Here is a 27,247-nt window from a genome sequence, read left to right as displayed (position 1 = left end):
GAATTTAGGGAAATTTTTGTTTTTTTTTCCTTTTTTTCCTACCAATTTAGTAGCAGCAGAATAAACAAAAAATAAAGGAAGGTATTAACGCCATCAGGAAAATGAGGATTTTTTTTTATATTTGGGAAGTTTTTTGGCGGCGCTGTGTACGGGGAACTGGAAGCCGAGTAATTAAAGGGGGAAAAAGGGCGAAGAAACTAAAAAACGAGAGAGAATGGTGGGAAGCTGGAAGAAATGAAGTGGTGCCAATTTAAGTGTACTTGCTTTTTTTTTTATAAGAAGTTAACTGTACCCCCTGTTTGCCCCAGTTTTACTGAACCAACGAATCCAATAAGCCGACGTGTCAGCCGCTCGCATCTGGAAAACGAGGAAATAAAACAGCAAGCGATTCTACTACACCAGTCGGTTATCACTTGGTCAATTACCCCTAACTTTTAGGAAATAAATAAAATATTTTGGATATTTCCCAGATTGAGAAAAATGGAAACTTTCGGACCCAAATTTCAGAGAGCATAACCAAGTATAAGTTGGGTTTGCCATCACTTCCTGTATTTAATCCGCTCCAAAATGGAACAAAACCCTAAGGGTTCTTGTCAGAACCAATAGCCGCCAGATTGATCTCTTACATTACTGTTCTCTCATTCTTCCCTTATTTGATCTTCGTGCATCAATCCTCATCCCACTATTTTTTTTGTTCTCCTGTTTTGCCACACTTTTCTTACCTTAATTAGGTTCCTGCTATACTTGTTATGGACATGAGATGAACAACATAACATGCTTTAAGAACAGTAATTTGTTTTCAATAATTATGAAAGCTAATTCAGGCAAAAGTAAATTCTTTCTTGAAATCTCTGTTTTCTTGTAGATTCTTCAGCTTTCCTGTCAGCTCCAGGAATTACTTCGGTCCAATATTTATGAAGCAGCTGAAATTGAGCATTTCTGAAGTTGTTTATATGAGTTTTAGGTTCTTAGATGGGAAAAGCTTCGGTTTTGGGTTTGTTTTAGGGTTTAGGGTTTGAATATTATTGGTTATGAGTGGAGATCAGTCTTGAGCTGTATCGGGTTGAGAATAATTTCCAGATGTTGAAAGTCTGATGATCAATTTCAGCTTTTAAAATGTTGTCTGAATTGGGAAGGAGACCGATGCTTGGCGCTAGCGATGGGTCATTCGGAGATGAATACGAGAAAGAGGTTGGGATGTTGCTTCGCGAGCAACGTCGTCAGGAGGCCGACGATCATGAACGTGAACTCAATTTGTATAGAAGTGGATCAGCGCCTCCGACTGTTGAGGGTTCATTAAGTGCCGTAGGAGGCTTATTTGGCGGCGGAGGTGCCGCCGCCGCCGCCGCCGCCCTTTCTGAGTTTTCCGGTGGTAAACATGGAAATGGATTTGCGTCTGAAGAAGAGCTTAGGTCTGATCCAGCTTATCTTTCATACTATTACTCGAATGTGAATTTGAACCCCCGGCTTCCACCTCCGTTGCTATCAAAGGAGGACTGGAGATTTGCACAAAGATTAAAAGGGGGAGCTTCTGTCGTTGGTGGAATTGGAGATAGGCGGAAGGTTAATAGGGCAGATGATAATGGAAGTAGATCATTATTTTCAACTCCTCCAGGTTTTCACTTGCAAAAACAAGAGAGTAAGGTGGATAATGAAAAATTAAGAGGCTCGGCTGATTGGGGTGGTGATGGGCTGATTGGTTTGCCGGGTCTAGGACTTGGAAGCAAACAAAAGAGCCTTGCCGAGATTTTTCAGGTGGTTTTCTACTTGCACGCTTTTTTATTTTTGTAACTGGTTAAGCATGATGCCTTACTTTTTGACTCTGCAGCACTTTTTTTCTGCGTTGCATATCTTGCTTGGGTGCTCCTGTTTTTGACCTGTTTTGTTATGAACTACTTATTAGTATAACTTTGCTTTTAATGTTCTGAGGTATAACTTTATTTGTGTAACGTTATTCTAATGTTTTGGCGTATAACTTTATTTGAAGTTAGCGTATACACTGTTTTACCTGTACCTAGTGCTGATGGTGTTGGGTAATGGCAAAATAACTTAATGTCTCAACTTAATGTTTCTTTTTTGGTTCTACCTTTGCTGTACTTATTTACGTGTTCTGAACTAGTTGACGTTTTTAGTTATAAAAAAGAAGAAGAAGAAGCTGAAAATTGATAGTTATTGTTCTGTACATTCTTTTTATTTCAGTAGATTCGTTTCATTCACAATGAGTTTAATTGGGAATATTCAAATATTTCAAATCACATTGAAGTGTAAGATTCATAATGTTTATGACTTGGCTATCTCATGTGATATGTTGCAGGTGTGGGATTTATATCCATGGTTCCAAAAATAATATGTTTTGGCACATTTGTAAATTTTACTGTATTATAGTATTAAAGAATCAGAACACATGTTAATTACATTATCATGATCTTTGTTTTACCTAATGTCGTTCAGTCTATTATATGTTTGAATTGGTGATAAATTCTTTCTTGCATATTGAGACGTTGATTATAGAGCATAACCTTCTGACGGAGTATATGTTGTGGCGAAACTTTTCTTTCTGCTATTAAGTGTCATCATGTTTGGTCAAATTTAACACATTTCTGTTTTGACTGATTCCCTATGCCTCTTTATTCATTACCTTGTTACTTCTACCCATCATTATGAATAATAACCATGCAGGATGATTTGGAGCGTAACCCACCTGTCCATGGCCTTCCTTCTCGTCCTTCCAGCCGTAATGCATTCAACGAAAATGATGATATGATAGCTTCAGCTGAGGCTGAGCTGGCTCATTTACGCCATGATTCCACAACTACTGATGCCTTCCAGGGATCATCTGCAGCTCAGCATATTGGTCCACCATCTTCATATACTTATGCTGCTGCTCTTGGATCTTCCTTATCAAGAAGCACCACTCCTGATCCGCAGCTTGTTGCTAGGGCTCCCAGTCCTTGCCCTACGCCTATTGGAGGGGGGAGAGTTTCTGCTGCAGAGAAGAGGTGTGTTACCAGTCCTGATGCATTAAATGGCGCTTCATCTGGCATAAGTGAGTCTGCAAATCTGGTGGCTGCATTGTCTAGTATGAATTTGTCAGCAGATGGTGTGTTAGATAGGGATAACCATTTACCCTCACAGGTTGAGTCAGATGTTGATAATCACCAAAGATATCTATTTGGTATTCAAGGAAGTCAAGATCATGGCAAGCAACATGTGTATTCAAAGAAGTCTGAATCAGGGCACTTGCAGAAAGCAACATACTCTGATTCTGGTAAAAGGAATGGAAGTGGTTCTGACATTAACTCATCCTTGGATAGGCAAGTTGAATTACAGAAGTCTAATCTTCCTTCCAGTAATACGTATTTCAAAGGATCACCTACCTCTCCCTTTAGTGGTGAAGGCAGTTTTCCAGCTCAATACCAGCCTTTAGATAGCACAAATTCATCATTTACTAATTTTGGCCTCAGTGGCTATGCTGGAAATCCAGCATCTGGATCCCTAATGGCTAACCAACTTGGCACTGGTAATCTGCCACCCCTGTTTGAAAATGTTGCTGCAGCATCAGCAATGGCAGCACCTGGAATGGAATCAAGAATTCTTGGTGGTGGTTTGGCTTCTGGAGCTGTTGCTGCGGCTGATGCACATAGTCTTGGTAGAATGGGAAATCAAATTGCGGGTGCTGCTCTTCAGGCTCCTTTCGTTGATCCTATGTATCTTCAGTACTTGAGAACTTCTGATTATGCTGCAGCTCAACTTGCTGCTCTGAATGACCCCTCCATGGACAGGAACTACATGGGTAATTCTTACATGAATTTACTTGAGCTGCAAAAAGCCTATCTTGGGGCTATGCTCTCACCTCAGAAGTCACAGTACAATGTTCCTCTGGGTAATAAATCCGGCGGCTCCAATCATCTTGGTTACTATGCAAATCCTGCATTTGGTGTTGGTTTGTCTTATCCAGGAAGTCCAATGGCAAACTCAGTTGTATCCACTTCTCCAGTTGGATCTGGCAGTCCTGTGAGGCACAACGAGCTGAATATGCGGTTTGCTTCTGGGATGAGGAATTTAGCTGGGGGTGTCATGGGACCATGGCACCTAGATGCTGGAGTCAACATGGACGAAACCTTTGCTTCTTCCTTGTTAGAAGAGTTCAAAAGTAATAAAACCAAGTGTTTTGAGCTTTCAGAGATTTCTGGTCATGTTGTTGAGTTCAGGTATACATTTTGTCTGTTAAGTCTTTTGATGCTTTAATTTTAATGCTTCAATTTTTATGTTCTCATCCGTTAAAACTAAAGTTAATGATTTTACCCTTGTGAGTAGTGCGGATCAATATGGGAGTCGATTTATCCAGCAAAAACTGGAACAAGCAACTACAGAAGAAAAAAACATGGTTTATCAGGAAATTATGCCTCATGCTCTGGCTTTGATGACTGATGTCTTTGGTAATTATGTGGTTCAGAAGGTGAGATGAGATTCATTCTCTTTTTCTGATGCTGTTTGTATTCTTTTTATTCTTATTCATGGACGTGGTTTGAATAATTTCTGGTATATTCCAGTTTTTTGAGCATGGACTTGCACCTCAGAGAAGAGAATTAGCTAACAAGCTTTTTGGCCACGTTCTGACCCTTAGCCTTCAAATGTATGGTTGTCGGGTGATCCAAAAGGTATTGACAGCTTGGGTATCAGCAATGGAAATTTTTTTCATGTGGTTATTGTCCTTAATGTTTTCAATATCTCATACTTTACCTTTTCTTTCTCCTACTCTGCATCCTCCTTTAGGCCATAGAAGTTGTTGATCTGGATCAGAAGATAAAAATGGTTCAAGAGCTTGATGGTAATGTTATGCGCTGTGTTCGTGATCAGAATGGAAACCATGTCATTCAGAAGTGTATAGAATATGTCCCCGAAGATGCAATTCACTTCATTGTCTCGACCTTTTTTGATCAAGTTGTGACACTTTCAACCCATCCATATGGTTGCCGGGTTATACAGGCAGGATTATTTAAGTTGCTCCTCTTATGATTATTCTGCATTTAAAATCCCTGTTCATATAATAATGCTTTTCTAAATGGCAGAGAGTACTGGAGCACTGCAAAGATGCTAAGACACAACAAAAAGTTATGGATGAGATTTTGAGAGCTGTTAGCATGTTAGCTCAGGATCAGTATGGCAATTACGTTGTTCAGGTTTATTTACCTCACCTTTTTTAGTTTAAACTAGTAGCTGCAATTTGGTATGGAAATTAAATGATGCTTATCCAACTCTTAGCTTTTGTGTAGTTTACCTGTCATTTTCTGCTGCAATTTAGTTCTGAGAGAAAAGATGTGGTATTCCCCCCTTTCTTTTTTGGGTTATACTGGTTGAAGTTGTTCACTTTTTCATGATTTTTTTTAAAATTTTTTTCCTTTAAAGAATGTCTTTGGAGCGGATGCTTTTTATCAATTTACTTTTATAGTTTTTTTTAATCGAATTTGAATATATTGATTTATGTTATATATCATGCCATCCAAGCTGTGCTACTCTTATACACTCTGTGCTAAGGTTTGTTGTCTTGTAATTTGGAGCCTGGGCATCTGTTTGCTGCTGTAACTATTAATATAACACTTCCAGCTGGCATCTGTATATCTTGTAGTTTATACTTGTGAACTGATCTTTCATTCTGTCTTGCTCTATCCTTTGTAACAGCATGTGCTAGAACATGGGAAGCCTCATGAGCGTTCAGCGATTATAAAGGAATTAGCTGGCAAGATAGTTCAAATGAGTCAACAGAAGTTTGCCTCCAACGTCGTTGAGAAGTGTTTGACATTTGGAGATTCTTCTGAACGCCAGTTACTAGTGAATGAGATGCTTGGCTCCACGGATGAAAATGAGCCCCTTCAGGTTTCTTGGAACCTTTAGTTTTGCTTTTTGACAATATATGAATCCTTACTCTTTCCTTTGTGGCAACTAATCAATGCTTATTATCATATTTTAATCATCTGAGAGACACTGGCTGTTGATACTGGGAGTCTCCTTTTACCTATGATCACTTCGGGTTTGCATCCTTCATGCTTTTACTCCCAGAAGTCTGCGCCATCGCAACGAAACAAAAAAGAAGTCATTGCTTTGAGTTCATTGCAAAACCTGGACTCCTGCTTTCTTTTCCTTCTTTGTCAAATATTTCCTTCACTAGAGTTGAGATTAATCATTCGTGGGGGCATGAAAATTTAATGTAACTAACGTGAGGTTTTGTGAAAGACGCAAGTTGACGGTCTTATTTTTGCATCTTGGAACATGGACACCTAAATGTAGTTATCATGAAGGAATGTGTTTTCCCCCTCTAAACATATTAAAATCATTATTTGTTTTAGTCTTCTACTAGAGTAGTGATCCCGGGTATTGTATGTGCCTTGGTTTTTCAAATCCTCTAGCATGCCTTAACTCTTGACCGAAAAGGTGGCAATGTCATTCTTGCATTGATGTTTTAACCTCTTCATAATTCTTGCATAATGATCGACTGCATTCCTCCTCTTTTAATTTACAGGCGATGATGAAAGATCAATTTGCAAATTATGTTGTACAAAAGGTGCTGGAGACTTGTGATGACCAGCAACGTGAGCTGATTCTTTCGCGAATCAAGGTTCATTTGAATGCTTTGAAGAAGTACACTTATGGAAAGCATATTGTTGCACGTGTAGAGAAACTAGTTGCTGCTGGAGGTACTTACTCATTCCATGATATTTCTGATTCACACATCCTTGGTATCTGACAAGCATGGTTGCATCCATGAGTGTAATATAGGTGCATGCTTATGAAGAATGTGCATTGATCATGATACGCTTGTTGAAGTTGGTCATCACATGTAATTTTTGTTGCAGAAAGGAGGATTGCTGCTCAGTCTCCTCATCCTCCTTAGGGCGCATATAAAGAGAAGGTTGTTTGTACAGCTAACTGGGGCGAGTGTGGGCTTTTCCTGCATCTAGAAGAGGTGATGAAAAACCTATCTTCTGTTGAGATAGGCAATAAAGTTGTCAGTTGTAATGAAGAACTGTACATTTTGTAGTGTTAAGTTTATACGTATAAATTAAGCGGAATGGGTTCCAGATGCCTGAACACAGCTGATGCGCCTGCAGAGTAGATCAAATAACTATACGAAGGACTTTTAAGGTTGTAGAGATTATAAAGATGCTGAGCTAGGTTTTTTAAGTTGACGTGACTGTACAAAAATGTTGCCTTGTGGAGAGCTGTTCATGTTTAGGCCCATTAATTGAGGAAGGATTTTTCTTGTTATGCTTGTTTGGCGGCCTTATTGACTGTGTCCTCTTATTTCTTACATCCATCGAATTGATGAAAATATATACATACATACATATATATATAGATCTGAAGTACCGCCCGACTCCTTATTTTGATGAAAAAAGAAAAGTCAACAAAGCAGAGATATCGACTCTTTTGAATTCGGGTAAACAATCGGTTTTTTAGGGGGCCGCTTCGGTTTTATGCCGCGTGTCTGCTCCAAATACTATTTTCTTCCTTGAGGTGAATCTCATGGTGTCGAAGTGCTTTTATCATGTTCTGTTCGCGGAGAGACACTCGCCAATAAATTTCGAACACTCAGTCTTCCAACAAATTAGTAACTGATCTCAGCAACGCGCTTTATATAGAGAGATCACTTAACCTGAAATGAAAGGAATAGAGATGGAACTACTGGCTCATCGGAAATCTCGAACCAAGAAGCAATGTGCTTACAGAAGCGGGCTGAGGTTTGCGGAAAGAAATTCAGCAATTTCAGTGTGAATTTGACTTGGCCTTAGTCGGCTTTTGGGGGATTGTTTGCGTCTTCCAAATCCAAACCACGTCATGATCATTTTGCACCCTCGGGCTCTTCCCTGTTTCCGACGTTTTTCTTCGATCGTTAGCTGCATTTCTCTCAAGATTCTCTCTCTTTATAATCCTGAATTCTTGGTCGCTCCAAAGTCGTAAATCAATTGAAAATAATGAATAATGCTGCCATATCGATTGCGCCATGGTGGGAAGTTGCGATTTGCGTGGTTGGAAGCTGCTAACGTTAAACTTCCATCTGATATCACTAGCCAGTAGCCACTAGGCTTCTTCCCCACGGCACGGGGACGGAAGTCGGGGGAGGTGATAATTATTAGCTGATGAATAGGGTGTGTCCTTTGAAAGAGGCGGTCAGTGTCTCTATTGGTTTTTAGTCTGATATGACTTTCTTCTTGTTTTTCTTGGACTGCTAAGCGTCATTCTTGCACCCAAGAAAGGGGGGAGAAAAAGAAAGAAATAATATAGGGGTATGAAGTAAGTGATGTACGTCACTGAAAGCGAATGCTTATGTAATATTTGGTATGAGAGAGAAATGGAAGGGAGAGAAGGAGGAAAAATTTCAAAAAACTTCGTTTAAAAAATTGAAAAAGTTTGGCTATAAAATTTTAATACAATGAAGAAGTGGTATAAAAAAGTAATAACAATTATTTAAAGGTTTTTAATCTCATTTTCTCTCTTTTTTAAATTGAGCTTATTAAAAAAATTTTTTTATCCTCTCCTCCAGTCCATTTCCCTAATACCAGGTGGACTCTTAAAGTCAATACAACATTGATATTGATGGGAAAGAAAAAACTTATTTAGAGAGTGCAATATTATAATATTAGGATGCTATAAAATATTACCTCCAATTCTTAATATAAGAGTTAATTTGACTTTTAGTTTGATTCTAAATATAAGGTCATAATCCATTTTATTTCTCATATTTATCTATTTTATTCTCAAATAATTCTTATAGTAGTTATATATGTTAAGAAATTACTATTAATAGGTAACACACATAATTAATAAGGGTAATTTAGGAAAAGTAATATTTATTTACTACAAACAATTAACTTAACTAATTATTTTAATATTTTCAAATTAATCCATTAAATTTCATATTAAGTATGGAGTTAATTAGTACATAGATATTACCCCGTTCATATTCTTTCGATATGGGAAATGAGTTTTTTAGACAAAAAAAAGAAGATATTTTCACTGAAAAAAGATGGCATGAGAAATGAGTTTCAATTCCTATTTGATAACAAAACAACAGTAAAAACCATAAATAAGAGCAATCACATGATCAAAAGATGTTGGGAGGCCAAAAAAAAAACATTATATATCAGAATATGAAAGATCCTTATTTGAAAAGATGCAGCCAATTTGGACCAAAAAAGAAAAGATGCAGCCAGAGTTTTGTTTTTGCTCGTGCAACTTTCAAACTAACTTCAATAGTGATCAGTGCGTTATCTGTGTCAGGTTGCGCACGCGGAAGGCCCTTGTAGCACTCTTTAACATTTCCAAAGATGAATGAAACTGGATATTCTAACCCCTTCTGATTGCAGATAAGGCTTGCTTCGTATTGAAGAATGTCTAGTGAAGTCCTCTCCAGTTTTCAACTTTTCATCACATATAGTGTTAGGGAAGAACGAAGGAAATGATGTCGTCTGATGTCTACAATAGGAAGCTCTCTGATCAGTTGATGAACGGGAATCTAGTTGAAACTCACCATGTCTGTTCCGTGTATGATATATTTTAGGTCCAATGGTGGATCTCACGAATCTGGATCAACTTGTTGCCTTGGACGACGTCTACAGAGAGTTATCATCCTGCCATTTGTGAACCAGCACATACTCTTACGTACACTTCTAGCCACGGACGGAGATGCAGCATATTATCATTTACCCATCTATCATTGTTCTGTTTTTCCTTTTTTGGGGCACATAACTCGTCTATCATTGGTACACACTATTTATCCAACTGCAACCGGTAAATTTTCTCGATTTCCTTCTCTTCAACATTTTCTTCACCCTCTCGACCTTTCCCCATTCACCAGCATCAGCGTATAAGCTTGACAATAGAAGACGATTCCCGGCACTCTCAGGCTCCAATTCCAGCAAATGCTTGACTGCCTCTTCTGCAAGATCCTCATGTCCATGATTCCTACAAGCAGCCAGTAGGGCACCCCACACAAATAAATCAGGTTCAATGGGCATTGCCTTGATCATCGCATATGCTTCGTCAAGTTTTCCAGCCCGACCTAGAAGATCCACCATGCATGCGTAATGCTCAAGCCGTGGATCAATCTCGTATTTTTCTTGCATGATCTTGAACAAACTTTGCCCAAGTTCAATATCTCCCGCGTGACAGCACGCAGTTAGAACTGCCGTGAAAGTTAGATGATCAAGCTTGCCTCCCCCTTCTGTCTCTCTGAACAACTCGATTGCCTTGTCAAAGTACCCATGATTTGCATAACCGAAGATCATTGAGTTCAACGTAACCGTGTTCTTCACGGGCATCTGATAAAATATGGTCCCTGCCTCATATATGAACCCACATTTTGCATACATATCAACAAGAGCACTCCTTACATATATATCTTCCCCAACACCAATCACCAGCGCGTAGCTGTGAAGCTCCTTTCCACGCCTCACTTTTGCTGCAGTAGCACATGCAGGTAGAAGACTGCTAATGTAGCCGAAGTTGGGCAGAATCCATGACCCAACATCTGTTTAAACGTATGAAACGCTTCCTCATGTCGAAAATTCTGCACAAAGCCAGATATTAAAGAAGTCCATGATATCACATCAGGCTCAAAACCATTGGCGGTCATCACCCTGAAAAGCTCTGACACCGTTGCTCGGTCACCTTCTTTAGAAAATCCAGCAATCAATGTATTCCAAGTTATCACATTTGGCTTCGTGCCCATCATTCTCATGCTTTCCACCAAAATCAGTGCGTCCTTGGCAAGCCCTTGTTGTGCATAGCCAGACACAATAGCATTTAGCGCCACTAAATCTTTCTCTAACATCCCGTCGAATACTTTCCGCGCTTCTTCAACTCTTGCGCATTTTGAGTACATATCAATTAGAGCACTGCTGACAAAAGAATCGAGCTCGAACGAACATTTCAAAATCACGCCATGCATTTTCTCTCCGGTCTTGAGATCGCAAAGGTGCCCACAAGCTTTGAGAACGCTGGGCATCACGAATACGTTGGGTTTCAGCCCTTCCGTTTGCATTTCAGAGAACACACTCAGAGCCTCCTTATGGAAGCCACAGCGAGCAGAGGCTCCAATAAGAGCGATCCAGCGTCGAACATTTGTTGCCGGAATTTTTTCGAACAACTTGCGTGCAAGGGACAGTGTCCCACACTCGATGTACAATGTTATGAGCTTCGATGCAATGACTGCAAAACGAGCGAAACCGTTTATGATTAGGTGCGCATGAAGTTTCCTGCCCAAGTGCACAGCTCTATCACGAGCGTAAATGTCAATCACTTGGGCATAGACATTAGCTTCTGTTGGAAGCGTCGATCTCTGCTGGTATTGAAATTGAACCATGTCCGAGGAATCTTAAAAAATGAGCGCTTTTGATGAGTGTGCGCAGCATAGTAATATACAGACGCTGTCTTCTTTCAACGTGGCTGCGTGAGGATCGTTGGATCGTTTCAACGGACAGATTTGCGCGATGACGAGCGCTCTCGGGAGGATAGGAGTTCGGAGGATAAGATCCGCTTCGTTGGAAATCTCAGCCCAACGATTTCTGGTAACTTGATTAACATGTATGGATTTGCTCTGCCTCTAACTGGAAACAATTTCCTTTACCGGGCTAAACTGTGTTTTAGATCCATCGGACCTTCCTTGCTCCTGCAAAACCTAGCTAATTCTTCCTTACCCAATAGTGCATTCGGTCGTCGACGTGATTTTAATCCCGTCCTATTCCAGTCGGAATCCGTTTTTCCTTCCTGCTGGAACTATAAGCATACAAGAGGTAGCATCATTCTTCTGAAAGCCAGCCGTCGGGAGTCTCCTTACGAAGTTTTGGGCGTATCTCCATCAGCTACAGCAGATGAGATCAAAAGGGCATACAGAAAGCTTGCTCTTAAGTATCATCCTGATGTCAATAAAGAGGTAATTGGTATGTTTGGATCCTTCCCAAATGTTGTGTTCAATCCTTTTAGGTGTCGCTTAAGAATACATCAATATTGTGTAATTTTAGGTGGAAATTAGTCCTCTTTAATTAGCAATAGGAAAAATCAAATCTTTTCTTCCCTTTTCTGCATTAAAGCAAGGGGAGGCAAATATTATGTATTATACGGTTGAGATGTAAGAGAATAAAGTTGGGAATTAAATCGAACGTAGAAAAAGAACATGCAAATTCACACAAGAAGGAAGTGTAGAATTATTAGAAAGGGTAGTGGCCCTTTAATGGTCGTAAGATGCTGCGAAGTGCACTGTTCATGTGATTCACAATACTGATAAAAGGTTCCCGAAAAGAAGAGGAACATGGGAAGTAGCAGCAACAATTGCTCCTAACAAACAATGGATTGCTTTCTGTCGCGAATAAGAACTTAAAATGGACAAAGACATGGGGAGTAAGAGCAGCAAGATGCAGGCGCTACTAGATTTGAATCTTACTGGTCTATTTAATGGATTTTACTACCCTGTCTACTTGTACTACTTTGAGCCATACATTGAAGTAAGTATTTTTCATCTTGTCTTCACAGGACAAGGCGCAGGAGAAGTTTATGAGGATAAAACACGCATACAATACATTGATAAATTCTACTTCGCGTAGAAAATTTGATTCTGGAAATGGTGGTTCCGATTCTTATTATTCCTCTCAGAGAAGCCAAAGTGGTGATGCAAAAGTAGAAGAAGAATTTTATGGATTAGGTAAAGAGCTCTTTCCAATACTGGATAAATATCTACGCGGTTGCCTTTGCAACTGTGGACCATACTGGTTCCGGGAATCACAAATTCACGTACTTAATTCACAGGGCAAAAGTTGTCGGGAAGCATATGGAATCTTGATTGCTATGTTTTGTTAGTTTGTACTGGATAATTTTTGCCAATTCCCTATCCCTTTCCCATTTTTCTGGAAAGATGCCTGTTGAACATGTTGGTTTTACATCCACGGACCTCAGTTATAATTTGTTTTTGCCTTGCATATTCTTATACTATATCTTTCCCTCCAACTGTTGAAAAGTAATTTTACAATCCTTTATAAGCTTCCTGATTGGATTGGATGTCTGTCTTATGGTTAACATCTTTGTGCTGCAGGTAATTTTTTGAGGGATGTTCAAATAACAATAGGTAGATGTGTACTCTCAGACATCGTATCGACCATAAGTTTAACTTGCATGTTTACAAATGCTTTTGAACATGAATTTTGTTTTTCCACGCATTTTATTTCCACGCAGGTCTGTGAATAGGCGGAGAGGAGAATATCTACTAAATTGTTATTACCTTGTATAATTTGGCTGATGTAATTACAGGGGAGTTTTTCAAAGATGTTCAAGAAGAATTCAGGAACTGGGAAGCAAACTCTACTTCACAAGGAAAGCCGAAAAGCCTATGGGAGGAATTGGCGGTAAGAATTCGCCTCCCCCCCCCCCCCCCGTGTTGTGTTCTTATTCCCACACGATGCTTGGCTTCTGAGCTTCTATAGTTGCCTGAACAAGAGAGAAGCCCCCCCCCCCCGGGGGGGGGGGGTGGTTCTTATTCGTGCAGAGTCTATTTAGTAATTTAGTTCTTGATTCTTGATGGCTGATCCTCGTCTTTTGAAACTGTGGTTAACAACAGTGATCAACATTGGAAACTGATTATATGGGATTTTACGTTGCAGGAAATAGGAGAAGAATTTGTGGAGTTTCTGGAGAAAGAACTTGATATAGTTGATTCGGGTGATAATTATCAAAAGCCTCGGGGAGGAAATCCTTCTCGTACTTCTGCTGGCAGTGGCCCTCAAGATGAAAGTGGCAAGGGGAACAGCAGCATCAAGGATAACCTTGATGAAATAGAAGCTACTCTTGCTCAGTTAAAAAAGGAATTAGGTTTGTAGCCGAGATAAGTTTACTTTTATTGCTGGTTGACTCCATGATGTAGGATATTCAATTATTAGATATAAATTTCACAGGAATAAAAAACAAATGTTTTTACATAAAACAAAGCTATATCCTACATTATCCCCAGTCCATGGGATGCAAGTCGGAGAAGCCCTTCACTGAATGAAAAACTGTCACTAAAAAAATCTTGAACATTTGAGATGTCGTTGATGGTTCACTCATTTAGCTAACTTGTCTTGAAATTTTTTTTATTTTTTGAATTGAAATGGGGACTAAACTTGCTCTGTAGGAGACAGAACTCACCACCTCTTTTATGCAGGAAAATTAATTGGCCACTAGAACAATGCAGTAAGTGCCACTACACATTTGCGTGCAATGCCCTTTTTTTGGGATGAATTTTGGTGATTGATTTTGCTGTATACACGTGTTTTGTTTCCAGCCTGAGATGCTAATAAATCGACAAATATTCACCCCCACCATACTGACCGCTAAGTCAACAAGTTCGGGTGGTTTATTTTGGTCTGAACCAAGTTTGGTTAATTTTTCATAAATTGGGCATTTATTTTGGCAGCAGAAATAGATTAAATACATGAAAATAATAACAATAACCAACAAGATATAATCTGTCACAACATTTTCACATAAATTCTATACTAAATTTTCGGGGGAAACCAAAAAATCAGGGAAAAACGAGTTCAGTGCTAGCACGATGACCTCAGAATATCCACAAGCTTTTGCCCAATCATCAAAGGATGGTTGCAAAAGTTCTCCCGCAAACCATGACAAAACCTATTATTTTTAGCGATATACCATTTAATTGACTAATTTCCGCTCAAAATCTCTCTCCAAAACGGAAGAATAATGCACCAGTTCCTGAGTTGTGGTCAACGGCGTATTCTGCTCTAACCAGACCAAGCTTGAGACCAACTCCGTAGGATGATCCGTGTCCCATTCGCCTGTACACTTCTGTGGGATTCCCTTTGACGTTCTTCGAACTTCCAAGATCATTTCCATGTTCTGCAAAGGCATACACATGGGTACCTTTGATAGGTATCCGTAACTCGGCGGCAAGCTGTAAAAGAAAGAGATCAGCTCGCTGCTCAATGACTGGCTAGTCAAAAAAAAAGGAAAACTAACTACCATGAAATCTCTCAATCTTCATGATGCTAAAAAACAAACAAACAAACAAACAAAACCATGATACGTCCCAATCACTCCTACCTCAAGGATGTTTCTGGCTGCGCCAAGCTCACCCATGTTGTAACCCCTCACAGAATAGGGACCTCCAAGAGTAAAAGCATCGTAACTAGGAAGATCGCCTACACAACCACCATAATGACTATGGAGAACAAGCACTGGCGGTGGTGCTTTGCCAGCACCTTCCTCCACCGACATCAACTGGATAAATCGTGTCACAGTTAGCTGGTGACGATTAAAGAATGGGAAATTGCTGCCAATCCCAAGGCCTTGATCCACCTGACATTTGCATAGGACATAGCTGTGTCAGCAGATAACATAACTACGGCATACTTTAAGACTACAAATTCAGGGAACACTCATTTCTTGCTCGTATGATAATTGCAAGATGACCAGTTCATCCGCTTAATTTGACCAACATTACCATTCACTACAGTATCTACAATTAGGTTCAACTCAGTCACCGTTTCAAGAGTCTCTCAGAGCTCTAATGTTAACCAAAACGATAAAAATCATCTCCAGATGATCATCCCCGCAAACTCCAGCAATGCCATCAAGTCATCAACCCATCACGCTCGAATAGTATACCAAACATTGCTTTTGTCCCACCACCCCAGAAATTTTTTTTTTTTTTAAAAGCAATGTACGGAATCTTCACTATCATTGTTTTGATTCCTGGAATGGACCTGCTATGTCTTAAATTACTTATGAGTACATGTATAACTCAACCTGGAAGATAGTGAACCACTTACTCATCATTGCTTTAATTTTTATATGCCCTTCGGTCTAACAGCATTTGATCTAATTGGGAAAGGGAATTTCCTCTTCTACCACCATCAATAAACAGTAGATTCAGATTCTTAGCAAAACAAAGTGCTGGCCTTTCAAGAATGGTTCTTTTGCCAGGCAATAATTCTTTTAGTTTCTTTTCTTTTCTTTTTTGTTGTGGGGTTCAGGCCCACCAACCACAAAGCTGACAGTGTAGTGAGCCCATGTTGATAACACCAAAAGTAAATGTACACTCACCTGGAACACATTTCGGTCTCCAACGATAGTTCCATTCACAAACTTTGTGTTATCACGCGTAATATTGGCCTGTAAAAATGCCATCCGATCAACGCCAGTGCCACTGAGGGTGGTTGGAGGTCCATCAGCACTAATTCCTCCACTAGGCAATACTCGTTGACCATTTGCACAGATATGACTACTTTCATCACGAGTTGTTATCTCTTCCATCACAAGTCCATAAGTAAATTTACTCTGACGTGTGAAATTCTGTTTTGCACATGAGGTTGAAAAAAAATAATAAGATAAAGAGCACAAAATTAAAGGAAAGGGATTTAAAACGACCAATTGCCTGAACCATCAGCAAGATTACCTCAGTGATATTGGCTTTGACACCAGCACGATCAACCCATATTGGGGGTACTTCATCAACCCCTGGCCCTCCAGTGAATACAGGACTCAGCTTTCGACTGTTGAAGCAGCTTACACGAAGAGTACGGTTACTTGGATTATATACACCGTCCAAATACGGATGTGCATACTCAAGCTTAAATGCCAAATCATCCTAAGGGAAAAACATGAGCGCCGATTTAAGATAGTTGATATTAATAATAACCATGTTGGTGACATACCAAACTATTCCTAGAATAAAATGACATGAAGTCAATAGTCTAGTGAAAGACAACCTGAGGATTGAAGAAATTACTAGTTGTCACCGAACCAATAAGAGATCTATTCAATCCTTGCAAATTCCGGTGTTCAAAGGTAACAGTGCCTCCTGGCTGCAGTGATGCCTACACAGACAGTGAATATAAATACATGAGATCAACTAATGAACAAAAACTGATGGCCGATGACAAAGTAAATTTTTAGTTAGACATGAGTACCAATGTAGGACGTCCTCCTCGTCCAGGGACAATACTCCACTCAGTACTGACTTCTGCTGTCTTCTGTTCTAATTCTTTAAGCTTAATCTCAACGATAATTCCTCCCTCATTCTTCTCATCAGGCCGTGGATTCACTTCAATGTTTGAAAACAGAGCAAGGGAGTTGATGTTTCTTAAAGCTTGCTTCCCTGCCTCGATGTTGAAAATGTAACCTGGGCGTAGCTGTTATCCATACAAATATCCACTAAGTAGTCAACAACCGATGAACAAGGTAAAGACCAAAAACCAAGCGCAAAAGTCAATAACACCAACGCCTAGAAATTTGACACAAGAAACAAATGCCATGATGTGTTTGCCTGAAAGATCATTTTCTGGCGGCAGTCGGTATTGATTATCAAAACTCGAAACAAATGAAATGGAAAAACGGCACAACCTGCAATGTAACATAACCATATGTACCTGTTTCGGCAGTTCTCTTTCGACCACCGCGACATCAGTGTTACCTTCAACAACATTGCCAAGCTTATCCTGGAATTGAATGACCAATTGGGTGATATCCCCTTCTACAACCTCACAGACGACCTCCTTCGTGTTCAGGTTCCCAAAATTAACCACCTGTGCGCATGCATAGCCTTCATCCTGATACCACTTCTGGACCCGATCCCTTATCTTCTGCAATAGCCTGGCACTCACTTTTCCTTGCTCCTTCAGCATCTGCATAATCTCCATGTGCACAGGCATCGGCAGAAGACACGCCCTTGCCCTCTGAATTCTCCTCTTGTAGTCCTCCTCCTGACTTCTAAAGTACTCCAGCTTTTCCTTATCAGTCATGTCCGCGTCCATCTCAATGGGCTTCGACTGCTGCATCAAGCCCACATTAATGCAGCGGAACCGATCGGCTGACTGCCACGTGCTCTCGGTGAAAGATATTGTAATTCCGATGGTTCCATCGGCGTTAGTTTTGCCTTCCATATCTACCTTCTCGAACATTCCGCAGGTAGCCAGGGTCTCAAGCTCCTTCTGAAGCTGGGCCTTGGTGTATACGCCACCGGGACGCAGTGAAACCATCTCGAAGAAGGAATCTTCGGTGCCCACTGTTTTCCATCTCCTCCGATCGAAGAATAGAATCTCTGAAATTTTATACTTTTTAAATCCACTGAGCTTATTGAGTTGAACAACAATGTTGGCCGGCAGCCCATGGGAATCCCACTCCTGAGAAGGGGATTCATCGGCAATAGCATCTGCCGGGGAGAAAAGTCTAGAGAAGAACCCCCATTCCCATCTCCGCCGGTGCCGCCGAACCAGTTCCATCCGCCCCCGCCCCCGCCACCACCCAGGCCATTAGCACCGCCGCCGCCGAAATCTCCGGATCCATTGGAGAGGAGGAGCGGGAGGCCGGTGGAGCTGAAGAGGAGGGCGGCGGCGGCGGAAGAGAGGGCGAGGGTCTTGGGGAGGGTTTTGAAGAGGGCGTGATTAGAGGTATCAGAATCGTGGGAAGAGGAGAGATGACATTTGAGGGAGGAGGGTCGAGGGGAATTGTTGCGGCGACGAGGGAGAGGGGCGGAGAGCGTAGCACTCAAGTGCTGGGTAGCAGAGAAGGAGGAGGACATCGGGACGGATACGATGGGGTTTGGCAGCAGGAGGGGATAAGGGTTTTTGATGGGTTTTCTTCTCCCTCGACTGTTACTTGGGTAGGACTTGTCCTCTTCTTCACTCACTCAGTCACTCGAACTACTCCGATAATTTTAAAAAATTTAAAATATTTTTACTAATTAAGTGTACTAATCAGAAGAATGATTATTTTTAAAAAAAACATAAATAATAAAGACAAAATAAATTAAGCTCTTATATTTAAAATCAAAATAAAAACCTAACAAAACTTTATATTAAATACCAGAAGTAGTATTTCGCAAAGAACGTGAGAAGCCAGTGGATGGATCTGCTAATGCCGCGTGATAACATAAATGGCTAACAATTTCTAAAAACCACTCTATTAGTAATACTACCTCTTAATCTTAATTATAAAAATTTGTTTATAATTTATGAGACTATAAATAAAATTTTTTATAAACAAGGTATTATAAATAAATCGGAAGGAATAGTATATATATTTTTAATTATTACCATTAGTCCAATGGCATGAATCAATACATGAATCATTTCTCTTAAATTATTATTCCCTGTTTCATGAAAGCCGGCCACAACATTACCCCACTTTCTACTTCTTTTTTTTCCTTCTCAATTTTCTACTAAGGTAAAACTCACACAAATTTACTATCATACTTGAAAAATTCCAGCACACCATAACAATCGACATTCCATTATTAGCGTCCCGCCGTCCTGATAGTGACTTCTTCATAGGACTGCTCCCGGTGCCGTTACTATCAATCTTTCTTTGGTCACCATCAAGAAATGAGACCGCGCCAGGTTCCACATTCTTGCTCAAACCCCTATTCATTCTCTTCCTACCAATCATGTCCAAACACCACCGCGGTGCTGCTCAAAATGACATTGGTGAGATTTAATGTAATGTCACGACACCATACCCTCCAATAGTTTTGGCAACGCGTTAAGTTTAACTGCAGCAGTGTTCTCATCCATGTTGTGCATGCTCCTCTATAAGTGGTTAAATTCTTTGCACTCTGGAATTGAAGTGCCTTTACTCACGCATATACCACCTAACCTGTACTAAACTAAATCTAGTATATTACATCATACACGCACACATATAAAGTATTTTGCAATCAGATGGGACTACAAGCCCAAGAAAGAAGTTCCTCTGTTTGCTCAAAATTACACAGTTAAGCTTAAATCCTATCGAAACCTCCATCAGCACGGCAGCAAGTGTAGGAAATATACTACCCTCAAAGCAAACTCAGAACCCAGGCTATATTATATATACATCACGGTTGACATTTACACATATTTTAATATATAATGTTAATTAAGCGTGGAACGCGCGTCGTATATTTCAGTGTACGAATCGGAGCTGGCACCCGAAGCATACAAAGAAAACGCCAGGCAGCATCCAAGAGCGACTCCTGTAATCGCCGAGAACCATGTTTTGCATAACCCTTTAAAATCCAGAGGTGAAATGGATCGTCAAAAGCCGCTCAGCGGCTGTACGGAGTCAAAGAGAACAACTCATCATCATCATCATCTTGCAGCGTCCACAAGTTCTCTTGCTTCAAACAAGACAATGACCGGAATGCAGCTGAGAAACTCGCACCAGCATATACGAAAGCATCATCAGACACAGGCCTTTGTATTTCCTCTAAAATGCAAGGCCTCACGGTTTCGAAACACTTAGATACTCAAACCCCATCACTGACCCCAGCACCATCTCGTAAATCTCCCTTGTCGGTGACTACGACGAATCCGCTGACTCCTCCCGCCAAGACGGCCTCCAAACTTTCTCCGGTTGCGTCAAAGGCTCCACGCTTTTCATCAGCCCCATCGACTCCGCGCAAATCATCACCATCCGCGTCTTCTACGCTGAATATGAAGAATGCCACGGCCGGCCCCGGCGACCAAACATGGGACAAGGGTGTATCGGTGAGAGAGTATTTCAAGAATAAGTTGGAGCCAGGGGAAGATGAGAAAGCTCTGTCTCAAGTGATATCGGACGCAATGAGTCCTAGGAGAACTCCCGGTGATGTGGGCGTCATGGAGAAGGTGAGAGAAGCTGTTACCTCATTGCTCATATGCTCCGAAATGAGGAACCACCGCAATATTCTGTCAGAAGTCCAACCTTACGTGCCTCGTCTCAAAATCATGTACTATCTAGCAACGTTCAGCAAGGTAATATTATGATGATCTATTCCGCAGTTTCATGCCTAATATCATATTGCTACTACAGGATTGCATTTATGAGTTTTTTTCTTTTCGTTGGCAGTTGCTGAGGAAGAGAACCATGGCAGAATCCTCCAGACAAATTGAAAATCTCGACAGGGATATGTCTCTGACTCTTGCTCATTTGTATATAGCATATTCAACTATTTTCTCTCTCTGTTTTTTCCCCGGCATATGTCTGTGTATGTACCCCCAATAATTACCATCGAAAATCATTTCCATCAATTTGTAAACTAAGGTTTTCTTAATAAACGTGTGTGCCCATGCCCTGATGACTTTGAAGGGTTCCTTGTATGAAATTCTGTGTCTTTATGCTTCTGATGAGTGTTCTTCAATTACGGACATCAAAATTAAAGGCTTGTCAAGGAAAAACTCAGTTGAGTGGGCAAACGAAGCTTGCTTTGATTCTTAATAATTGCCTTAAGCAAGTAAACATCAGTCATTGATGACAAATTTTCAAGAAGCAAGAGTTTAAGGTTGTAGTTCGACTTCTCTCATCATATTCAACAACTTATTTATGGAATGTTAAAGAAAAATGGTACTATAGAAACTGATTTGCAAATGATATGCTTCGTTTGGAGTGAAACCACTCTATCCCCCACCAATTTATCCCGCGTCAACTTGTCAAGGGCGCAATGAGGATTTAGTCAAAGAGGAGCATAATTAGAAAACACGTATAATTTAAAGTATGTATAAATTCTCAGATGATCAGTAATGCAAAACATCAAAATAGCATTTTAAAAAAATTGAAAACTCGAAGGGCTACTGTTTCCGATAGTCACTCTCCCTCCATTAGCGGAGGCTCTCCTTCACATTTTTTATTAACAGCTGACGCTATATTTGCAGTCTTGCATTAGAAGAATATTGCATATTTTATGGTATTTGTAATCCCTTGTAGAGGATCATCACCGTCTACACGGGGGCAGTGGATAAACCATTTTTTGATTTCCTGTGTTATCCTAGTTTCCCCCACTACACAAGTTGTCCGTATCACGTTGACTGGGTCCAAATTGTCTCGTATTATTCTGACAAAAAAAATCATATTAAATATCTTAATAGTGATGGCCTCTAATCAATGATAAATTTTTGTGGCTTAAATTTGCTGACTTCATGAAAAAAGGCATCATCTTTGGGTAGCAAAAAATGGGGATTATCATGCATTTTATCGGTCATCCCTCGACAATAGAAGACACCGGATTAACTTCACTCCAGCACACTGGCGGCGGAAATCACCATCACCTTCAAAAGTCCTATCTCCGCCACAGCCTTTACTCGCGGCTGCTGCATACTGTAACACTTTCCTCTGTGTTTACCTGCATCTGCCGCTTTCACTAAGAAGCACATGTATCTTCACTGATCCATTGATTCCTGTCCCGGCGAACCTGCACTAGACTATACCCAGATTGCCATGACGGATTCAAAAGCCTCTGCCCCTTCATGATTCAGTTCATCACCAAGTTCCTCTATACACGTTTGATTTTTATGATGTCTTCGTCAATACTGGTCAGTGACTGTAAAAGCAAATCAAGTTTGGCTAACAAAATTCAAGATGTAATTCTTATTAGTTATTCTCCTTCCGCCTCCCAGAAAGAAAAAAAAACAGAGAAAAAAATTTCTCTCTCTTCTCGTTGGCCTCAGCTATTTGTTTGCGAAAAAAAGAGAGATAATCTTGGAGGAAAACATGGACCTTAGCAACTCATTAACGGATGATGAAACATTCAACTGTATAAGTGCGAGCAGGGCATGTCATTCTCAGTAACATTAAGAAGCAGAACGCTTGGTGTTGGATAATTGCGCACTGGATAAACCCCATCTACGTGGCTCCCTCTTATTCGCCAGATTTCTATTGCCTCTTCCTTCAAGATAATTCACATAACCCCGCCAACAAAATTTAGCTCACAAAAAGGCCGAGCCATGTCGTGCGCGATCGACATGAGAGATATTACCCCAACTGAGCGCGAGGGTCGTCTGGGAATTCTCTCTATCAGCCCATGGCTCCCACCCTCACTTCCAATTCCTCTCTCTTCACCACCACGCCCCATTCGAGACCGAACCCCAGGAATCCAAGGCTCAGAGTCATTGCCAAGAAGTCCGGATCCTTCCCTCCCCTTCGGCTGGGCAAACCCCGAGACGATCCTTCTTCTGAAGGAGGAGCACAGCCCGAGACCCCCGCCAATTCCAACCCTTTTCGTTTTAGCTTTGGCAAGTTACCTGATGTGACATCTTTGATCCCACTTCCCAGTAACCCCACTTCGCCGGGTTTGTCATTCGGCAACCCCAAGCGCAAGGACCCTGCTACAGTGTTTGTTGCCGGCGCGACAGGGCAGGCCGGTATTCGCATTTCACAGACACTGCTTAGGCAAGGTTTCAATGTCAGAGCCGGTGTCCCCGAACTTGGTTCTGCTCAAGAATTGGCTCGTCTTGCTGCTGAATATAAGGTCAGCTTCATCCAATCCCACCTCAGCACATAGTTTTAAATTTCTAATTCCTGTAATCTGATTAAATCAACTCAAGCTCACAATTGTCGCTCGCAAACTCATCCTGCATTAGACTATTTTCTTCCTTTCTTATGCTTGTGAATGACGTATAACCATTGGAAATTTCCCCCTTTTTGATGTGCGTGTTAATTCATTGGGCAAGCAGAATGAAATCATGGCTGTTATATAACATCGAAGCTAATTGACATTTGAATAAAAACCTTAATATGCGAAGATGTACTGAGTTATGTGTCAGTTCCTACTGTGTCATCATCGCAGATCATATCAAGGAAGAATCAAAGCGCCTCAATGCAGTACAATCGAGCTTCGAAGATGCCGAATCAATAGCCAAAGCAATAGGCAATGCTAGCAGGTAGTTGTCACAATTGGTCCCGCAGAGAATGGTCCAACTTCGGAGGTCTCCACATCGGACGCCGTACAAGTAGTCCAAGCCGCCCAACTGGCCGGCGTCAGCCACGTGGCTATTATCTACGACGGGAACACTTCCGGCGCCTCAACTTACAATGTACTGGATGGCATCTCGTCATTCTTCAACAACCTGTTTCTCACGGTCTCAGCCCTTGAGCATACCAGAGTTCTTGCAGAAAGTGATTGAGACAGACGTCAGCTATACCTTTATCAAGACAAGTTTAACCGATGATTTTGCGCCGGAGAGTTCCTATAATGTGGTCGTCTCAGGTGAAGGAAGCGCCGGAGAAAACGACTATAAAGTAATGTAATGTATGAGATAATGTCTAATATATATGTTGTCTCCCTTTTTAGGTTGTCTTCTTTCTTTTCTTTTTCTCGCTTAATATCCATGTTTCCATCTTTGTAGCTAAAACTTGGTAGAAAATGATGATGATCAGGTTGCCAAGTCCAAGATAGCATCGCTAGTGGCGGATGTTTTCTCAAACACAGAAATAGCAGAAAACAAGGTACCGATTGTTGCACATGGACATTTGCGCATCATTACCAGAGATAAGAGAAACGGAATAGATCCAAGCTGGATGTGACTAATTTACTTTTTGGCAAATTTTGTTTGCCTTTTACAAATAGGTTGTGGAAGTGTGCACGGATCCAGAAGCCCCATTGAAGCGCGTAGATGAACTCTTCAGGTAAGCGCCGTATCATGTTTGTTGCCTGCCAGTGATGACTATAAATCATTTATGAGTCAACTGAGGTCAAATTTAAAACCCAAACTCGGCAATGATCTATCAATGTTTGCTTGTCTTTGAATAAATGACATGAAGAAACTTCTCGATTTAATTTGCTTTGTCCTGGAACGATGCAATCATGTAATGCTTAATTATCTTCTCTCATTGGAGAACTACGAGCAAATATCTGAAAGTGGCACTCTGGTCCTTCATTTAATTACATAGAATATAAGTAGAAGAATCTATACGGCTGCAAAACACTAAGCGGATATGCAAGACTGAATTGTGAGTTTGTTTACAGGACAATCCCCGTGGATGGAAGAAGGGAAGCCTATGCAGAAGCAGTTAAAAAGGCCAAAGCAGAGGAAGAGGCAATAGTGGCTGCTGAAAGAGCCCGCGAAGCCGCAGAAGCAACAAAGAAGCTGGAAGAAGAAGTGGAGAAGTTGTCCAAGGAAGAAGCGAGGGCTGCTGGTCTAGCTTCAGAAGCCCAACAGAAGGCCGAGGCTGCCGGGGCCTCTGTAGATGCCCTCTTGACCAAGGCAAGAGATTTTGGTGCGGGCATTTCATGGCAGAAGTTGAGCTTACAGTTGGCCACCTCGATGCAGAACCAAAAGTCCGAAGAGGATGAAAAACCAAAAGTACAGCTTGCCACTGTGAGGGGACAGGCCAAGGCTCGAAGTCTCCCGCCTAACAAGGCAGTGGTTAAGCAACCAAGCGGCCCTACCGCTAAACGAAAGGAGGATAAGTCAAAGAAAACAGAGAAACGGCGGAGGTCAGGAGCGTATTTGGTGGCCTGTTCAAGCAGGAGACTATCTATGTTGATGATGACTAGTGATCATAACTTGATTGGGGTAGTTCTCTGTTTTTGAGGCTATGTCATTGCAGGTTATTTGCTTTGAACTTGTGTCTCTGTAAAGTTGTATGACTCTGAGCCAGATATATTGCGCACTTCTGCTAGTTCCAGATTTCTAATGAGATTATGGCCAAGGCAAAAATAATCAATACAGCTATTTTCCGTCTTCTAGGACTTCAGCCGATGTCTGCACGTCTGGCTATTATTTGCACTGACAAAATAAATCGACCCAGGCCACGGGCCTTCCTTCTCTCTACAACTACTTCTCAATCCTGCTTTTTTTTTTTTTGGGCCAAACTCAATCCTGCTTATTTTAAAAAAGACAAGAGGAGAAAACCCTTTGCATCTTATAAACGACCAGTCGCTCTAAGCTACTTCTAGGTTAGTGGATCACTTATTCTGTGGCAGATGGGTTTTTTAAAATGCTAAATAAATTGTTTCTGGGTGGATGAGAAATTTTTAATTCCACCCCCCCCCCCAAATTTTTTTTTTTGTGGTTTTGTGGGTTTGCGGGTGGGTCGGAGCAAAAGACCTCGCGGAGAGCACATCCTCGGAAAATTTTAGACATTTTTCTTCAAGATAACAGTGGGCATCACTTCGATTTATTCAACTATAGATTTCTAACCTTTAAAAAAGTGAGATAAAGATAATAAAAGAATACAACCAAAAAAGAGAATAAAAACAAGAATAACACTAACGTGAAAGAGAGGGGGAAATTATATTTAATTTAAATTTTATTCAAAATTAATTAATGGCATACAGAGTGTCATTAGGTCTTCAATACATTTCTTTCTTTAGGTTAAATCAATAGCATGTGGAACCTTCATGATTAGTAATCAATATATCTATTAATTCTCTTCCACTCAAGCTGATGCTTTTAGACGGCTCAATCATGGCTCCACACTCAAAACACTGTTCACAGAGATTCATGCTCAATACTAAAAAAAAAAAAGGCTTTGGGCTCCGTGTCAGCTGCACAGTTCATTAATTATTCATATGGCTTGGTGCCGGCTATCAAACTAGAAGTTAAGGAGCCCCCGAAAGTACAGCTTGCCACTGTGAGGGGACAGGCCAAAGGCTCGAAGTCTCCCGCCTAACAAGGCAGTGGTTAAGCAACCAAGCGGCCCTACCGCTAAACGAAAGGAGGATAAGTCAAAGAAAACAGAGAAAACGGCGGAGGTCAGGAGCGTATTTGGTGGCCTGTTCAAGCAGGAGACCATCTATGTTGATGATGACTAGTGATCATAACTTGATTGGGGGTAGTTCTCTGGTTTTTAAGGCTATGTCATTGCAGGTTATTTGCTTTGAACTTGTGTCTCTGTAAAGTTGTATGACTCTGAGCCAGATATATTGCGGACTTCTGCTAGTTCCAGATTTCTAATGAGATTATGGCCAAGGCAAAAATAATCAATACAGCTATTTTCCTCGTCTTCTAGGACTTCAGCCGATGTCTGCACGTCTGGCTATTATTTGCACTGACAAAATAATCGACCCAGGCCACGGGCCTTCCTTGCTCTCAACAACCACTTCTCATCCTGCTTTTTTTTTTTTGGGCCAAACTCAATCTTGCTTGTTTAAAAAAAAGACGAGGAGAAACCCTTTGCATCTTACAAACGACCAGTCACTCTAAGCTACTACTTCTAGGTTAGTGGATCACTTTTCTTGTGGCTATGGTTTTTTTTAATGCCAAATAAATTGTTTCTGGATGGATGAGAAATTTTGAATTCCAACCCCCCCCCCAATATTTTTTTTTTTTTGGTTTTGTGGGTGTTTGCGGGTGGGTCGGAGCAAACGACCTCGCAGAGAGCACATCCTCGGAAATTTTAGACATTTTTCTTCAAGAATAACAGTGGGGCATCACTTCGATTTATTCAACTATAGATTTCTAACCTTTAGAGTGGGAAGTGAGATAAAGATAATAAAAGAATACAACCAAAAAAGAGATAAAAA

General features: G+C 40.8%; 5 protein-coding genes across 5 annotated transcripts; 3 read left to right on the top strand and 2 right to left on the bottom strand.

Annotated features, from left to right (window-relative positions):
- Nucleotides 1–554: 554 nt before the first annotated feature.
- Nucleotides 555–7,271, top strand: LOC114716302 (pumilio homolog 2). Its single transcript, XM_028901287.1, has 9 exons — nt 555–1,755; nt 2,680–4,211; nt 4,318–4,459; nt 4,554–4,661; nt 4,777–4,989; nt 5,073–5,183; nt 5,683–5,877; nt 6,521–6,695; nt 6,855–7,271. The coding sequence occupies exons 1-9, from the start codon at nt 1,117–1,119 to the stop codon at nt 6,890–6,892; spliced, it is 3,153 nt and encodes a 1,050-aa protein (XP_028757120.1). The 5' UTR covers nt 555–1,116; the 3' UTR covers nt 6,893–7,271.
- Nucleotides 7,272–9,212: 1,941 nt separating this feature from the next.
- Nucleotides 9,213–11,401, bottom strand: LOC114716335 (pentatricopeptide repeat-containing protein At5g59600-like). The gene is given in 2 exon segments (XM_028901322.1): nt 9,213–10,492; nt 10,495–11,401. Coding segments are annotated over 2 exon segments (1,605 nt in total). The 5' UTR covers nt 11,363–11,401; the 3' UTR covers nt 9,213–9,755.
- Nucleotides 11,402–11,418: 17 nt separating this feature from the next.
- On the top strand, nt 11,419–14,010 carry LOC114716336 (dnaJ homolog subfamily B member 8). Its single transcript, XM_028901323.1, has 5 exons — nt 11,419–11,932; nt 12,529–12,697; nt 13,085–13,117; nt 13,300–13,394; nt 13,650–14,010. Exons 1-5 carry the CDS (start codon nt 11,582–11,584, stop codon nt 13,863–13,865), a joined length of 864 nt encoding a protein of 287 aa, XP_028757156.1. The 5' UTR covers nt 11,419–11,581; the 3' UTR covers nt 13,866–14,010.
- Nucleotides 14,011–14,431: 421 nt separating this feature from the next.
- On the bottom strand, nt 14,432–18,634 carry LOC114716319 (protein TOC75-3, chloroplastic-like). Its single transcript, XM_028901304.1, is given in 8 exon segments — nt 14,432–14,941; nt 15,091–15,345; nt 16,093–16,341; nt 16,445–16,636; nt 16,758–16,865; nt 16,959–17,180; nt 17,418–18,230; nt 18,233–18,634. Coding segments are annotated over 8 exon segments (2,415 nt in total). The 5' UTR covers nt 18,569–18,634; the 3' UTR covers nt 14,432–14,701.
- A 4,108-nt stretch (nt 18,635–22,742) lies between these two features.
- LOC114716321 (protein PLASTID TRANSCRIPTIONALLY ACTIVE 16, chloroplastic-like) lies at nt 22,743–26,735 on the top strand. Its single transcript, XM_028901306.1, is given in 8 exon segments — nt 22,743–23,248; nt 23,578–23,653; nt 23,656–23,849; nt 23,851–24,018; nt 24,157–24,225; nt 24,347–24,405; nt 24,746–25,216; nt 26,482–26,735. Coding segments are annotated over 8 exon segments (1,539 nt in total). The 5' UTR covers nt 22,743–22,801; the 3' UTR covers nt 26,537–26,735.
- The last annotated feature ends 512 nt before the right edge of the window (nt 26,736–27,247 follow it).

Source organism: Neltuma alba, unplaced genomic scaffold (assembly GCF_004799145.2).
Source record: "Neltuma alba isolate B1F8T4 unplaced genomic scaffold, ASM479914v2 tig00011650_pilon, whole genome shotgun sequence".
Taxonomy (NCBI): domain Eukaryota; kingdom Viridiplantae; phylum Streptophyta; class Magnoliopsida; order Fabales; family Fabaceae; genus Neltuma; species Neltuma alba.
The sequence above is the reverse complement of the archived record's forward strand: the minus strand, read 5'-3'. Positions and strand labels throughout refer to the sequence as shown.

Excerpts from the sequence above, each read along its gene's own strand:
- LOC114716302 (XM_028901287.1), top strand. The coding sequence starts at position 1,117 with ATGTTGTCTGAATTGGGAAGGAGACCGATGCTTGGCGCTAGCGATGGG. Across the intron at positions 4,212-4,317 it reads GGTCATGTTGTTGAGTTCAG|TGCGGATCAATATGGGAGTC; the intron begins GTATACATTTTG and ends CCTTGTGAGTAG. Across the intron at positions 4,460-4,553 it reads GTAATTATGTGGTTCAGAAG|TTTTTTGAGCATGGACTTGC; the intron begins GTGAGATGAGAT and ends GGTATATTCCAG.
- LOC114716336 (XM_028901323.1), top strand. The coding sequence starts at position 11,582 with ATGTATGGATTTGCTCTGCCTCTAACTGGAAACAATTTCCTTTACCGG. Across the intron at positions 11,933-12,528 it reads ATCCTGATGTCAATAAAGAG|GACAAGGCGCAGGAGAAGTT; the intron begins GTAATTGGTATG and ends TTGTCTTCACAG. Across the intron at positions 13,395-13,649 it reads GCCTATGGGAGGAATTGGCG|GAAATAGGAGAAGAATTTGT; the intron begins GTAAGAATTCGC and ends TTTACGTTGCAG.